The sequence below is a fragment of the Lissotriton vulgaris genome, unplaced genomic scaffold (genome assembly GCF_964263255.1).
Source record: "Lissotriton vulgaris unplaced genomic scaffold, aLisVul1.2 SCAFFOLD_2468, whole genome shotgun sequence".
Classification (NCBI taxonomy): domain Eukaryota; kingdom Metazoa; phylum Chordata; class Amphibia; order Caudata; family Salamandridae; genus Lissotriton; species Lissotriton vulgaris.
In genome coordinates this window covers 89418-106610 of record NW_028249186.1, presented here as the reverse complement: position 1 = coordinate 106610, position 17193 = coordinate 89418, and the positions used below count along the sequence as shown (strand labels likewise).

At 45.0% G+C, this 17193-nt stretch overlaps 1 protein-coding gene across 4 annotated transcripts in view; it reads left to right on the top strand.

The window, feature by feature from the left end:
- Positions 1 to 16397, top strand: part of DNAJC14 (DnaJ heat shock protein family (Hsp40) member C14) — a 100804-nt gene extending 84407 nt beyond the window's left edge. For all 4 annotated transcript variants that reach the window (XM_086950270.1, XM_086950271.1, XM_086950273.1 and 1 more), the window contains exon 7: positions 12709 to 16397. In XM_086950270.1, the coding sequence (XP_086806396.1) occupies positions 12709 to 12940 (232 nt within the window). In that variant the 3' untranslated portion in view covers positions 12941 to 16397. The remainder of the gene's footprint in view (positions 1 to 12708) is intronic.
- The last annotated feature ends 796 nt before the right edge of the window (positions 16398 to 17193 follow it).

The window sequence follows — 17193 nt, the reverse complement described above, 5'->3', positions numbered from 1 at the left end:
TGCCGCTTTTAAAACGCGAGCGGCGCGAAAACGGTAGTTCCGGCTGTGGCTGCGGGCTGTTTGTGGCCCTTTGTGAAAACATTTGTTAATTGCAGCCCCGTCATGCGCTGCAATTAACAAACATTTTCACAATGGTTTACAATCCGCCCCCAACCGCGCTCCCTTAAGAGAAGACATTTAGCAAGTCCGTGCTTTTGGACTTGCTAAATGTCTTCTCTTAAGGGAGCGCGGTTGGGGGCTGATTGTGAACCATTGTAAAAATGTTTGTTAATTGCAGCGCATGACGGGGCTGCAATTAACAAATGTTTTCACAAAGGGCCACATGGTTTCATAGCTTCCAAGCTTTCAGTCAAGGATGCAAAGGCCTCTATCCAGCATCACAGCTGATTTTCCACAGTAGATTTGGGAAGAAGGCACACCTGTCCAGCCTCGACGACGCTCACGATTGTTTTTGGGCTAATGAATGAGTCACTGAATTTGAGCATCATTTAGTTCGAGCGACCATGTGTGTGTTACTATGCAATCGCCCCGAAGGGCGCAGGGGTCCCTTGAGTGAGCTGTCCATCATAGTGGGTGAATACCGGGAAGACGGTGCAAACCGCGAGTGTGTGGGCGGGGCCAAACGGGCGGGGCTTCCATGCGAGTTCACATTCCTCTTGTGTGTATAAAAGGTCAGAGAAAGATCAGTTCAGCAGATGAAGAGAAAGAAGCTCCTGGTCACAGGAACAGCACGGGTATTGCGCTCGTGAAAGTCAAGGATGCAAAGGCCTCTACCCAGCATCACAGCTGATTTTCCACTGTAGATTTGGGAAGAGGCACACCTGTCCAGCCTCGACGACGCTCACGATTGTTTTTGGGCTAATGAATGAGTCACTGAATTTGAGCATCATTTAGTTCGAGCGACCATGTGTGTGTTACTATGCAATCGCCCCGAAGGGCGCAGGGGTCCCTTGAGTGAGCTGTCCATCATAGTGGGTGAATACCGGGAAGACGGTGCAAACCGCGAGTGTGTGGGCGGGGCCAAACGGGCGGGGCTTCCATGCGAGTTCACATTCCTCTTGTGTGTATAAAAGGTCAGAGAAAGATCAGTTCAGCAGATGAAGAGAAAGAAGCTCCTGGTCACAGGAACAGCACGGGTATTGTGCTCGTGAAAGTCAAGGATGCAAAGGCCTCTATCCAGCATCACAGCTGATTTTCCACAGTAGATTTGGGAGAAGACATTTAGCAAGTCCGTGCTTTTGGACTTGCTAAATGTCTTCTCTTAAGGGAGCGCGGTTGGGGGCTGATTGTGAACCATTGTGAAAATGTTTGTTAATTGCAACGCATGACGGGGCTGCAATTAACAAATGTTTTCACAAAGGGCCACATGGTTTCATAGCTTCCAAGCTTTCAGTCAAGGATGCAAAGGCCTCTATCCAGCATCACAGTTGATTTTCCACGGTAGATTTGGGAAGAAGGCACACCTGTCCAGCCTCGACGACGCTCACGATTGTTTTTGGGCTAATGAATGAGTCACTGAATTTGAGCATCATTTAGTTCGAGCGACCATGTGTGTGTTACTATGCAATCGCCCCGAAGGGCGCAGGGGTCCCTTGAGTGAGCTGTCCATCATAGTGGATGAATGGCGGGAAGACGGTGCAAACCGCGAGTGTGTGGGCGGGGCCAAATGGGTAGGGCTTCCATGCGAGTTCACATTCCTCTTGTGTGTATAAAAGGTCAGAGAAAGATCAGTTCAGCCGATGAAGAGAAAGAAGCTCCTGGTCACAGGAACAGCACGGGTATTGCGCTCGTGAAAGTCAAGGATGCAAAGGCCTCTACCCAGCATCACAGCTGATTTTCCACTGTAGATTTGGGAAGAGGCACACCTGTCCAGCCTCGACGACGCTCACGATTGTTTTTGGGCTAATGAATGAGTCACTGAATTTGAGCATCATTTAGTTCGAGCGACCATGTGTGTGTTACTATGCAATCGCCCCGAAGGGCGCAGGGGTCCCTTGAGTGAGCTGTCCATCATAGTGGATGAATGGCGGGAAGACGGTGCAAACCGCGAGTGTGTGGGCGGGGCCAAATGGGTAGGGCTTCCATGCGAGTTCACATTCCTCTTGTGTGTATAAAAGGTCAGAGAAAGATCAGTTCAGCCGATGAAGAGAAAGAAGCTCCTGGTCACAGGAACAGCACGGGTATTGCGCTCGTGAAAGTCAAGGATGCAAAGGCCTCTATCCAGCATCACAGCTGATTTTGCACGGTAGATTTGGGAAGAAGGCACACCTGTCCAGCCTCGACGACGCTCACGATTGTTTTTGGGCTAATGAATGAGTCACTGAATTTGAGCATCATCTAGTTCGAGCGACCATGTGTGTGTTACTATGCAATCGCCCCGAAGGGTGCAGGGGTCCCTTGAGTGAGCTGTCCATCATAGTGGGTGAATACCGGGAAGACGGTGCAAACCGCGAGTGTGTGGGCGGGGCCAAACGGGCGGGGCTTCCATGCGAGTTCACATTCCTCTTGTGTGTATAAAAGGTCAGAGAAAGATCAGTTCAGCAGATGAAGAGAAAGAAGCTCCTGGTCACAGGAACAGCACAGGTATTGTGCTCGTGAAAGCCAAGGATGCAAAGGCCTCTATCCAGCATCACAGCTGATTTTTCCACAGTAGATTTGGGAGAAGACATTTAGCAAGTCCGTGCTTTTGGACTTGCTAAATGTCTTCTCTTAAGGGAGCGCGGTTGGGGGCTGATTGTGAACCATTGTGAAAATGTTTGTTAATTGCAGCGCATGACGGGACTGCAATTAAATGTTTTCACAAAGGGCCACATGGTTTCATAGCTTCCAAGGTTTCAGATTGCTTTGTGTGACGTAGGCGCACAGGTCCCTGCAGCAGGCCAGCCAAACCTTCATGCTGAGATAGAAATGTGACGCGAATGAAGGCTTCAGGAACATCTCGGTAGCAGTGGCATTAACTGTCCGGGCTATCAGACCTGCACTTTTCATCCCCATCTCTGCCGTAGGGACACAAACCCACTGAGCTGTCTCACTTGGAGTGAATCATGAGAGCTGCACATCGCACATGTTTCTGTTGCAAAAGTCTTTGGCCTGTAAGTTATGGAGAAATCAGTGCAGCATGTGCTGAACCCATTGAACTTTTTGTTCAGTTCGTTTTTGCCTCGCACACAGACCCTTGAAGGTTGATAGCTTCTTTTTGGCCAATGCTATATAGTTTTTTTATGCAAGTACCTGTCCGCGTGGCGCTACTTTGCAGCAATACATTATTTCATTATTTAAGGGGTGCTATTTTACTCCATTTGGGCCAGTGCTGTTTTCCAGAAAGTCCATATTGAAAAGAATATGAATATTGATTTTAGCTGCTGTAGAAAAGCACTGACCATTTGAATAATATATTGGACACCATTATAATCAGCAGGTGCTGGCAAATAACTCCTCGTTCCCAATTAGCGCCAATAAGATAATTCACGTAACCGGCTCAGTGGGGTTCGTAGATAAAAGGGACCAAGTTTGTGCAGCTGATTCAAATTTACCTTAACCACTTCCATGCTAATGACAAGGTCAACTCGTCATGGGTTTTACCTGCCCTGTGCTTATGACGAGTTGACCTTGTCATGAACAATGGAAAATCTGGGAATGCAGCACCCAGCGGGAAAACCCCTTAGCAGCCAAGGTGTTAAGGTGATTAAGAGGCTGTGATACTCCAGTTCATTGGTACTCATTTTATCAACCTCAGAAGGACGAAATGGCGAGTTGTTCCCGCCAGTATTTTTCCCTACGACTCTGCTGCTTATGGAGTTCTCTTTAGGAGGTTCATGCCTGCGAGTTCTGAGTAGAAAAAATACACAATGTGTGAAGAAAGCTCAACAGGTAGTGTGTGCTGTCGTGACGAGTGAATGGTTATTGATCCATAGGTCACAGGTTCAAATACTCAAAAGTACTTCACATCCTTTTGAAGTATGTAAAATGAATATTAATTTCAATTTGGCAATAGTATTTATGTAAAAAAAAGGTCTTTTTACCATACTTTGGATAAATGTAATACATATAACAGAAGAAGTTCAAATGGAATTTGAAATAATCTATTAAACGTATTTATTGATTTTCTAAGTCTTGAGGTGCCGGGCACGTTACTAGTCAGGATAGAGATGCATTGTGAGAGCACTTGGAGTGTCTTGGATCTGAGGCACAAGTGCACTGCATGTGGGGACAGGGGGGCATCGCAGAGTCTGTGAATGGGTCTGTTCTTAACAGTTGTGTATGCAGACTGCATTATGAGAGATTCATTCGATGCATAGTGTAGATGTCGGTGATGTTGCATTATATGCCCACCCCCTCCCCAGAGCAGAAGTTATAAGCGATGACTCACCTGGTGCAAAAGCACAAACCACAGACTATTTGTGGTGAAACAACTTGAGGTGCATTTATTATACACTTGTGTTACAAGGTAACACACCTCCTCAATTGCAACATCAATAAATAACTTGTTAGATGGAGTTGACACCATTCCTGTATGTATACCCATGGCTTGCATCACTGATCGCATTTTTCTTTTGGGACCATAATTGATTTTGATGAATAAAGGTGAGAGTTTAGGCACCCGCCCCTGCACTTCTGCCAGAGAACAGATCAAATTCTCAATCTTAACTGTTATTGCTTTTATATATTTCTTACTACCCCTGATGAGGCGGAGAAGCGCTTTATGCCGGGCAGCACATTGCTCGGAACCCGTGGTTAATGGTTAGTTCAGTGTTATTGGTTACTGTTTGTTATTAGGGTTAGTCTTGTGCACTCAAAGCAAACCATTGCATGCAGTCATTTCAGTTTGTTATGGTGTACTAAAGTAATAGTGGATGGTTGCTGTCCTTAGCGGTGAGGTGAGCTCAGGCACATGGTTGGTGGTATTAATACAGGAGTTACAGGATATTACCTATGGTAAGGCTTCTCTGTGTAGTTAGGCCTCTGGTGTTTGCAGTCTATCTTTTCCCCATTGGGATACAACCATTGTTTGGCCTTCAGAAGCTGCTGCAGGACTTGCTTCCGAACACAGCTGGAATTGATCCGTAATTGGGAAATCCAGTAAGATGACTTCTGAGGTCTTTAGTAGAACAATACATTGATCTCTTCTACATTTCCTGGCCCAGTTCCCAAAATGACCCCAACTTGCAGACTCTGGCCTTTTGTTTAAGTATTACTGTTAATCGAAGCCTGTGAAGGGGCTCTGATTAACATCAATACTTAAACAAAAGCTAGAGTGGCTGGGGAACCGAGCGGAACAGGAGGCAAAAGGGGCACGAAAACATGGAAAAGCGAAGTGGGACAGAGGGCAGAAGGGCACCAAAACGAGTGGGACAGAGGGCAGAAAGGCAAAAAAACTAGTGGGACAGAGGGCAAAAGGGCACCAAAAACGAGTGGGGCAGAAGGGTACCAAAACGAGTGGGACCGAGGGCAGAAGGGCACAAAAACGAGTGGGACAGAGGGCAGAAGGGCACCAAAAACGAGTGGGACAGAGGGCAAAATGGCAAAAAAACTAGTGGGAGAGAGATTAAAAGGGCACCAAAAACGAGTGGGACAGAGGGCAGAAGGGCACCAAAAACGAGTGACATTTGGCGCCGCAGACACGCGCGGTTTGGTTCCTGGCGCCATAGCCATGGTTGCAGCGCACAGAGACCCTCCACTGCCGCACACAGAGGAAAAAAATTAGAGGGAACATTGCCTGCGGCACAGGCCGTATCGGTGAGAGAGGTCCGACATTTGTCCAGAGGCATCTCAGATCACTCCCCGCTATGGCTACTCATAGATCTCCAACTGGGAGCCGGGGGTCGGGTTGCCCTGATCAATCCTTGGCATCTCCGTAATCCGGAAACCCGGGCTGGTGTGGTTAAGGCTATCGACAATTACTTTGCCGAAAATGTGGGATCGGTGTCCTCGTCTGTGTCCTTGTGGGAGGCTTTCAAAACTGTTTTTCGGGGCCAGACGCTGTCGCTGATTGCCTGTGCTAAGAGATGTCATAATGAGGAGGTTGTGAAGCTAGAATCTGAAATCGCTGACCTTGAGTCCGGGGTCACGCAAGATAAGGTGCATGTCTTGAATTAAAACAGTCCGACTATAAAGCCTTGGTGACGAATGCTGCTAAAGCCATGAGTCGCGAGCAACAGCGCTGTTTGTATGATGTGGGTGACAAAGCAGGGAAATTGATTGCATGGTTGCACAAGAAGGAAAGACTGAGTCGAGTGGTGCCGGTTGTTGAACGTGCGGATGGTGGGCGTGTGGTTGATCCACTGGAGATCATGGAAGAGTTCGCTTGTCATTTCCGAACGGTGTATGCGCCAGTCTCCGATAGGCCGGAGGAGGACTCTCATCTTTTACTAAGAGATATCGCACTGCCTAGCTTATCTGACTCTGATAGAGAGCTTATGGAGGCGGAATTCTCCACCGATGAAATAGCGCTCGCTATTCGCTCCATTCGCTCAGGAAAAGCTACAGGCCCAAATGGTATACCCATCGAGTTGTACAAGTTGTGTCCGAACAAAATGGCGCCGTAACTTCGTTCGATCTTTCTGGAGTCCAATGAGAAGGGCTCGCTTCCCCGAGACCAGAGATTGGCGTCTATCGCCGTAATTCATAAAGAGGGGAAACCCATTGAGCTGTGTACCTCTTACAGACCCATTTCACTTCTGAATGCCAAACCTAAGATCCTGGCGAAATTGTTAGCGAATCGATTAATTAAAGTGATTGGAGACCTGATACATCCAGATCAGTCTGGCTTTATTCCAACCCGCAACACTGCGTTGAATTTACGCCGTCTTCACGGCGTTCTTGCGAGGGCGGGGACATTGCGTGAGCCGGCCATTTTGGTTTCTCTAGACGCCACTATGGCCTTTGATACAGTGGAATGGCCGTACCTATGGGCGGCCCTTACTAAGTTTGGCTTCGGGCCGGTGTTCATTAGCTGGGTCAATCTTCTCTATGAGGAGCCGCTGGCTCAGGTTGTTGTTAATGGTAGGGTCTCAGATCCCTTCGTTCTTGGGAGAGGTACGCGACAAGGTTGCCCCCTGTCCCCGCTGCTGTTTGCATTGGCTTTGGAACCCCTGGCCGCATGGTTGCGATGGGAACCATCGCTCAACGGTATCAGGTGGACCCCCGACTTTGAAGATCGCATATCATTATATGCGGATTATATTCTCCTTTACCTCACTTCCCCTCGGAAATCGCTCGGGGTACTGTTTGATGTCCTTAGCTCCTTTGGTAAGAACTCTGGTCTGGTGATCAACTGGAGTAAGTCCTGTGTCTACTCGCTCACTGATGAGACACCACTCGTGCCGCGTAATTGCCCGATACAAATCTCACACTCCAGCTTCAAGTACTTGAGAATATATATCTCGCTTGACCCCGCGATTAGGTACCAGCGTAATTTGCTCCCTCCGCTTCTCCGGTTGAAAGCCGATGTGAAAGCTTGGTGTAAGCTGCCGCTGTCTCTTGTGGGCAGGGCAGCTCTATACAAAATGATGTCCCTGCCTAGATTTTTGTACGCACTCCAAAACATCTTGACCTTGTGCCCACTAGCTATTTCCATGAGATCGAAAGCCTTCAGAGAAAGTTACTGTGGGTCGGACGACCCCGTATTGCCTTGGCTAAGCTAACACTGACTTGGTACAATGGAGGCATTGCGCTGCCTGACATCAGACGTTACTACTGGGCCTCCCAACTAAGCGCGGTCAATCACGCTATGTATGGCCCGGTGTCCAACCCGGCCTTCGCCATGGACAAATGGTTGCTCCCGGGCGGGGACTATCACAGGGCACTATATTCCAAGCATCAGGCAGGACGTTAACGGGACCCACCAAGGTTGCGGTGCGGATTTGGCATAGTGCAAACGCAGCTATGGGCTGGTCGGATATTGTCACTCGAGCGGCTCCACTATATGTTACTGAGAAGCTAGGCAATTTATGGACCACCAAGGGCTTTGAGAAATAGGACCTCATCGGTATTAGCAAGGTGGGGATCTTTGGATTAAGGATAGGATAAAGACCTTCGATGAGTTAAAAACTGAATATGCGCTCAGCGATAGGGAGTACTTCCGGTACCTGCAGGTCCGGCATGCGATTGGCTCGGTCTTCCCGACCTGTACCCTCATTCCGGAATCCTCACCCCTGGAAGACAGAGTGCTCGACGGCCACGTCCCGGACAGTTCCATCTCTCTCATATATAAAAAACGTATAAACGACCGGACAGACCTTCTTCTACAGCTGCGGGAGGCCTGGACCAGCGATGGACTGGAGCTAGATGATGAGGATTGGCAGGCAGCAATATCCTCTCCTAAGGAGGTGGCTATCCCGGCCCGTCTTCGACTGGTGCAACTAAAAATTTTACACAGCGTGTATGTGACAGGCCCCTGATTGTTATGTATGGGATACTCTGTGGATGGACTGTGTAAGCGTGGGTGTGGAATGATGGGTACCTTCCTCCATATTCTATGGGAATGCCCCGAGGTAGTATCCTTTTGGAACCGTATGCATGACGTCATGAAAGAGGTAACAGGAGTTTCGATGTTGCCTGAGGCCCATAGGTGTCTGCTGAATGTGTGGGAACCCAACGATTATAACGTGGCTCAGACACAATGGGCCACTTCAGGGAATATGGTCACCAAAAGAGACATTGCACAGCTGTGGGGGTCCTCGAGGGCACCCAGTCTATCCGCCTGGTCAAAGAACATGGATTGGTGCATGTTTCGAGAAAAAACGGTGTATGTCGCATGGGGTAGACCCAAGAAGTGGGGGAGAATATGGAACCAGTGGAATCAGTATCGCGGAGAGATCTGTACTCCCCCTTTTGTAAATCCACCGGAGGTGCTGCAGTCCCCTTAGCCTGATGTTCCCTCTGTTGTCTTGATTTTATTTGGTACACTGATTGCTTGCTCTCTTCCCCCTTCCCCCCCCCCCTTTTTTACTGCTTATAGCTTCATCTGCTGATACATAAGAATCTTCAGGTGCGGTTCTCCCCTTCCCGGAGGGATCACTCATGTATATAATTCCTGTCTTGCCTCGCCAGTTATATATATTTTTCTTTATTATTTATTTTGTTGGTTTCCATTTTTATAAAACGAAAAAAGAAAAACCTTTATTTCTCCTGCGTCTCAATATGCATAGATATGACATGTGAGCTTAATCGCCGCCGGACGCCCGGGTTGCCGGCTGAAGCGCTGCGTAACTGAATTATCCTATGCATTTGTCTATATTGGAGACAGCCAGACCTGGCGGTTGTGCGCTTGCTACTGTATTATTATAACTCAATAAAGGTTTTAAAAAAAAAAAATGTTAAGGCAAAAAAAGAGAGACCTCTAATAATAAGAGAGAAATGGTTGTGAATGAACAGCGTGGGGGCTCATCCTGATGAAACCTAACTAGCAAAAAACTCAATTTTAGGGTCCGCTATGTTAGAAAATAATAGGGCCACCTAAAACCATTAATCTAATCATCATAAATATCTTAATACAGTTTGCATATACAATCTTGAAGAGCAAATTATTAGGAAACGTATTATTAAAGTAAGACTATAACACAGAATTAATAATATAATACACACCTCCCATAAATAGGGATAAAAATCAGCAGACTTTAAGTGAGTCTAATAATTGCAGGTACAATAAGGCTGGTCTCACTTGATTAAAATTCAAAGGTATAAAGAGAGGGCGAGCATACTTGTGTCTTAAGGCTGACCAGGTTAGGACAAATAAAAACAATGTGTAAAGTGTCTATTACAGTTGCCAAATCACTCATGCAAAAAGGGCGATCTTTATGCCACCCCATCAACAACTGCAGAAACCGGTTTAATTGAAAGCACGTTAAGTCTTCTGTGCTGGGCTGACCTATCCAGAATTAAAGACATTCCCATTTTATTTGTAGATTTCACCATCATAAAAGTGATTGTAACTGTCTTTATGTAGGGCCGCTTGGAGACTTGCTTCTCTTGTGGTTATCTTAAAGGTCTCTTTGACCCAAGCTACGTCTGATTTATGATCAACTCTGGGATTTGCTCAACGCTCCTCAATTTGTTTTGACATAGCTTCGCCATGGTATGGGGTATCTCTGATCCATATTCATACAGTCAATCACTATCTTTCTATTAAATTCTAGCTCTCTCTTAAGCCAGATAGAGAACCAAAGAAGTATTGGGCAGAGTTGAATAAAATCAGAAATAAAATCTGCTCCCCTCTTCGTGCACAATTCCCTCTGGGACACTCTGGGGAATACGTAATAACCTCCTAAAACATTTCTTTTTGGCATTTTGTATTGGGCGATAGGGTTTATATGCCCAGATTTTTGCACCAAACGCCATGGTTGGGACGCACTTCGCGTTCTGGAAATGTAATATAGATTTGTCCTAGGCGCTTAGCAAAGGAGTTTATGCCATGAGCTACCCGTTAAAAGATTGTATATGCGCTCTTACCAGAGGGCCCCAATTTAATTGATTCTCCATCAGAGTTCCTAAATAACAAAACCTATCTGCTTTCCCTAAACAATGGTCTTTAATATAGTGAGTTTTCGATTTTATGTTTTTGGACCTACTATCATAGGATAAGACTTAGGATAATTAATTTTCAGTCCTAAGTCCTTAATAAATTAGTAAAAGAGATTTAATAATAACTGTAAACCATTTGATGTCCGCGCAATAAGAATGGAGTCGTTGGTGCACAATGATTGCTGGGGCCATTCTTTTTGAGGGTCATTCTCGCTTGGTTGGAACTCTGAGCTCAGACTAATAATACACCTTTGCTGTGCCAGGCAGGTTTCAAGGGGAAAGCAAGCACGAGCAGCAGACCTTCAGATTTTACATGTGTTTGGAAATGTCATTTGCAGATCGTGGTACCTTCGCAGTGTTCCTCTACCCTTGCTTTGGAGTGTGGTTGCGGATGAAGGTGTCCCATAACTCTTTTGAAAATTCCAATATGATTACATGGTAGAAATCATGCCTTGTTCAGGCAAAGACCGAACGCAAAAAAAATCAAATGTCTTCCCATTGAACAAAACGTGTTCCTCAGGTAGCTCGCTGATGCCACTGCTGTTTCCTTGTATATTAGGCAGGTGATAGAATTCCCCAGCCATGGATCGTGTGTTGTGCTTCTATTAGGCGTTCAGAAGATTGCGTCCTGGTTATTTGCATTTAACACCCTTCGGGTATCAAGGACTCCAAGAGGATTGCAGAATATGTTGCACAGACTTAGGGACTTCTTTGAAGAAAAGGGGCTCGGTTAACACACCGTAGCCATATAAAGTGTTCTCCCGGCCCCACTAGAGTTTTAAATTAGCTGGTATTGGATAAATCGCTTGGGAAATTTTCTCTAATTTTGTCTGTTTAGGGATAAGAATAAGCTTGGGTACGAGGTGGCAAACAAATCCAGAAAAGCAAGACAGAGTATTAGTTCAGCATGCTTGTGGCCATTGCCCATTTTGCTACTTAGATGGGGGTGTGGGGTGGTATGCCCAGCGCTTGAGGTTTACAAGATTAAGGGGCAGACTGTATTTTTAAGGGGCAGAAATATGGGACTTTACAATCCTTTCTCCACTGAAATCCAGTGAGAACCTCCTTCAGTGACTGTTACACTATTATTGAACTTAGGCTTTAAAAATAGTCTCTGGTTAAATTAGGTGACTCCTGTATTGACTATAGATCTTGTGTATGGCTAAATTAAGGATTTGGCAGGAGGCAGTATATGATGTTCTGAAGTATCAAGGCATGGGGCATCTGAGATGGTAGACTTATGTTCGAGAAGAATTTGAGATATTAATTTTGCAGCACATGTAGAAAGCTCCAGAGAAAATAACGCTACGGTCCATATATGTATGCCTGTTGGGAACAGTTCTTAAGAATGCTTCAGACTAACCTGACTTTTGGAAGGATAACCATTTCATCATTCGCAGTAAAAGCACTCTGCTTTTGAAAGCTATTTAGATGATGTGAACCAGGGCTGACTTGGGTCCTGTGTAGGCACACTGCTCCTTCCAACTTTCACAAATGATGAGGTCTTCTTTTGTGCAGTGCCACCCTTGTTATAGTTTTACTGAGTGGGTGGAGCATTAATCACATTTTGTGTTCATCTGCCCATTAAATGGAAACCCCAGAGGAAAATTAGAAATAAGAGCATTTAAAGGGATCTGAGTACTTTATACTTAGATAAAGCAGATTCCTCCAAGTCTGTCATTTATGCTGTCTCGCTTTTTGCTGTTATCTTGAGTATTGGCACTTGCTCATTCCAAGCTGTATTTTTAATTGGTTCTTTCAATATTTGTTTTTAAATGTGGGCTTTTATGCTCTGATAAATTTGACAGTATTCTCATTGTACAGGTTACTAATTAAAATAAATTATTATTGACAAACTAACTCACATTTGTTAAAAGCACAGATTGTACAAAATGTCGACAGTACTCTGAAGTAATTGGCGAAACTGGTGATCGGACTGTGGTTGGAATATTCCATGGTAATAGTTCAGATCAGCTTTGTTTGAGCTGTTTTATTTCAGTGCAAATACTTCGAAATTGTGCTTTTGCATTACAAGTGTATTTTGCTGAAATAACTTGAACGTACATATTTGTTCAAATTTGTCATGAAGAAGATGGAGCGTGCCAATGAGCTGGGTTTACTTTAAGGTAGGGGGAATCTGTGTACTACACATCATGTAATTGCATTTTTCTTTCTCGTCCTTCTTAGAACTGTTCCAGAGAGCACCCCCGCTTCAGCAGCAGACTTACAGGACCTCTTTAACAGGATATTTCAGGGCCCTCCTGGACCAATACCCAACGGAGGCTTTTTCACCACCCCACAGCAGGCTCCACCACAACAGGGTGCATCTGCTCCAAGCCCAGCAAAGCCAGACAGTGTGCCGAAAACAGAGACTAAACCGAAAAAGAGGAAGAAAGTCAGACGACCTTTTCAAAGATAGAAGTCAACAAGTCTGTGATAGTATACTTTTTGGACACATGCACTAACCCTGAAGTGAAACCCACAAATAGAAGCTGGCTTTCCAGCTGCATGACCGTCAAGGCAGTGGGTCAACCTGGATGTCTGTCATTGTAAGTGGGTTGGCTTTCGAAGTTTTCTATTTCCCTCACTTGCGATTTTAAAGAGAAATAATGTGCTATTTGAAGGATTATTAAATCAGTTACTTCTAGTTTTAAAGAACAACCTCCTTCTATCCATACCAAAGAATTTAACAGTAAGGGTCGGTTTGTGGGATGGGGGTGAGGATATAGATAGTGTGACGCTCAGGAAGTGAGGGCTCTCAGATCTGCAGAAGTCATATTGAGTGAGTGAGCAGTTTCAGGATCTCTCCTGAATCCCATCATTTAGGGCATTTGCACTCAATCGATGTGTATGATGGTAAATGTTCTGGGAGGTTTTGCCGATAGTCTTCTTTGGGTCCTTGGTGTAATTCCCTCATGGTGATGAAAGTGTCAGTTTTTGGCGACCTAAAGTAACAGACCGGCTCTGCTGTCCTGGTACCGCCCTTTTCTCAGTCAGTGTGTGTGTCATAAAACCCCCATTCAAGTGTGGCTGTTAATAGTAAGCTGCATCCACACAGGATAATAGTCATGTCTGTAATGCACCTCCTCCATGGTCTGTACCTCGGAGACTTATCCTGGCAACAAGGAATCTAGACGGCCCCTTTCTACCGGGAAGCAGGTCTTCCACCATCTATTCCTGTAGGTTCAGCTGGTAAACCATGTCCAGCTGAGGCAGACACGACCTACATCTCTCGTTTGCTTTGTTGGAGGTAAGATCTGGCCAGGATCACTCAGGCATATATGGCCACAAAGCCACTGTGCAGGTTTAGGAAATAGGCCTGTGGTTCCTTCACTGCAGATAGATTTTGGGTTTTGATGCACTTGTTCGATTTTTATATAGGAATCTTGCTTCGTACACAGGGTGATGGACACATCTTGTCTCAATCCACAGTGTTCTCCTTAAGATCTCTGCAATGGTGAAAAAGCCATCAAATACACAAAGCTTATCTTCTGTGTTTTTTACGTTTTCAAGCAGTAGGTAGAAAGAGGCCATTTTTTACCATCTCGCAGAGCATTTTGGTCTTTTGAGTAAAGTTCCATATCTGCTTGTCTCAAGACCGAGTTACCTGAAAGAGCTTTTACCTTACACTTGGTGGTTGCATGCCCTCTGCTAAACACCAGAACAGCACAAATAAATATAAAAACCTTTCCAGTCCCTTTAGCTGAATTAAAGTTGATACTCTGTTTTATTAAGAATCATGGGAAGGGACGCCTGATGGCTGCACCAAGCAGAAGCTTTAAATGCTTCCTATTTTTGGGAGTTGTTAATTTAAGCAGGTTCTTCTGAAAGTAAATCTGGTGTTTGAGTTGGTGATGTAGTCTCTTATAAGGAAAGAGAGATGTACGAGTACTGTAAGCCTGTTAGATGCAGGCAACTTTCAGGCACGGCTCAAGGTTGTTACGGAGCAGCATCATGTTAGCAAATAGGGAGATTAGTGCTGGAGCAGTATCTCTTCATATATAAATGACTGCAGTGAGCAGACTTACTTTTTATCCCAAGTTATTTCTTCAGAAGGGAGATATTTGAGCTGGCAGTCCTGAACACCTTGTATGCATTTACCCTCCCAGTTGTTTCCATGCCTCTTGTTGGCCTGGGGATCAGTTGTCTCTGCTGGCACTGTATTAAAACCAGACTAGTTCAGTTTCTTGTTCATGGCCCTATTGCTCAAGTTCTGCAATACTTTTAAAACATGGTCAGTGGGGAGCACTTTGTGTACCCTTGGGGACTCTTGAGAGGCATGTGCCTGAGGTTGCCTTCATCATCGCAAGCCTTGCTGCTGGTACTGCATCATGAGTATCCTTATTCTTCCGTTTTCTTAGTGCCACACTTTTTTTCCTTTTAAAAGCTGAGCCTTCTCAAATTGTCTATTTTGTTGCTGTCCCATACCTCTGAATCAAAGAACTTGGAATCATGAACAAAGTAAATTGCAGACTTACACCCAAAACAAGGGAAAGCAGACTGGTGTAAGGGAGATCTAGGGGAAAGATCTCTGCATAGATCTTTCGCCATTTTTCCTAAATTGCAGCCTTTGTCTGGTTGCTAGGGTTTTGGCTACAGACAGTTGTTTTTGACTGGCAGGTGACTCTGAAAAGCTGCTGGCCCCTGGACCATGAGTCATGTAAGTTTGGCCTGTCTCTGCCAGCCCAAATCATCTATACCGTAGTACAGCAGCCGCTGTTAGAAAACATCCCCACTTTCATTGGGCCTCTTGACCACGCCCTTCTTGTTGACTAATGGAATGTTCTTCATAGTATATGTATTGTGGGTATATGCAATCTGCACTAGTTTTAGAATCTGGCACCTGAGCAGGGATCTGTGATTGGACTGGGGAAGTCTTTTAACTCCACCACCTTCCTAAACGTCCTTTAACTCTCACCTAATCGGAGTTCTGTACACCCTCTTGTTTGACTTCAGGGCCCCATGGTGCAGTGCAGACTAGGGTGCATGTTAATGCCAGTGGTGAGAGTGCAAAAGGTATGCAGTTCATCTTCTCTCCCTGCTTGCAAATTTCGTGAGACCTTTGTGTTACTGAAATGCATGTGTCTTATTAGAGAGGAATATCTTGTAATATGGAAGTTTGGAACTTGTGGTAAGAGAAAATGAGAGCTTCCTGAGTTCTGAACCTGATGAAAAGTTGTGAGTGATAGAGCTTTTTGCAACTGGGGAGCATGGGCAGTGGGGCTAAACCTAATCTTAAACACTTTGGAGTCTGGGTTGTGGTGGAATGAAGAATTTGTAAGCATTAAACGTGCCAAGTGAGGGATACAAACCTGTAAAGCAAGAGGTCCAAACTAAAAACATTGTCCCAACTTTTGTTTTCCAGACAGTTTTCAGTCTACACAGACTTCCAGACAGTTTTCAGTCTACACAGACTTCCCTGAGAGTTTAAAAAATGCAAGTGTTTTGTGAGGTTTGGGCTCAGGGGTAAATGGGCAGTTGAGGTGTAAAGAATTAACTGGGCTGCTTCAGCAGCTCTGTATCACTACTCGTTTGCACCGCTTTTACGTTCAACTGCAGCCCAGTATTCAGGGATGGTTCTGTTCAGCGGCTGGACAGGACTGTCCAGTACGTTTCCAGCCTATTTGAGGAAGCCGGCAGGCCTCCGATGGCCATTAAACATTTATTTGAAATAATTATTAAATATTGGACAATCACTTTTAAAAATCTCTTATCAGTGCTGATTGCATCCTCTGATCTGTGGGCTTTGTTCAGCATTCAGATATTTTGTATTGATGGGTCTCACATGATAGGTTTTTAAAAAATGTATGTACTGCTTTTCTGATCACTTTTCTTAAATTAAAAAAAGTAAGTGCTATAATTTGAAGGATAGAAAACTTCTGTGTTTTTCATTTTTCAACTAGGTGCAGTTGGGACTGGGTTGGATGTTGAAAGATTGTGGCAGTGGTAGTGTGGTATTATCGCTACTGTAGCAAGCCCCGGGACACCGGGGTTTTGCTGATTTTGGCCCCAATTGGTTATTAGTGCAGTACTGGAGAATGTGGTTCAGCCAGAACCCAGAGCCAGGAAGACCGCAGAAATCTGGGGTATGAGACAGCGTGTTGTAACTGGTGGTCCAGCATTGGGGGATAAAAAACAACCAATGGGGAAACTTCAACATGCTGAGACAGACCCGTTCATTTCATTTGTCAGATGGTCATGGCACCGTGCAATTAAAAAAAAAAATTACGTGAAAATATACACTTGAAACACTTCCAGTCCCTTAAGTAAGGGGAATCATTGTTGTCTTTAATGCCTACATGTTTGAATTATAACTTGGAAATGTTGCTTTAATTTTTTTGCTCATCCAGTTTCTAATGAGCATTGGCAAAGCCAACCTGTTCTGTCTTTAGACAGTACATTTTTATAAAGCATAGTGAAAATATGCCTGTATTATTCAAATTGGCATGGGGTGCGTCTTACCTGTGCCAAGACGGCCATTTTTGTGCCATTAAGCAAGCACACGATTTGGCAGCCATTTTGGAACTCATTTTCTGAAGGATCAACATTCCAAGATGGCCACCAGTTCCTGTACATGCCATGTACCATAACACTGCATATATGTTGTAATACATCAGTGGCCATTCTTATTATTTTTTTGCTTCATTTACCTTTCCGAGGTGGCAGACTACC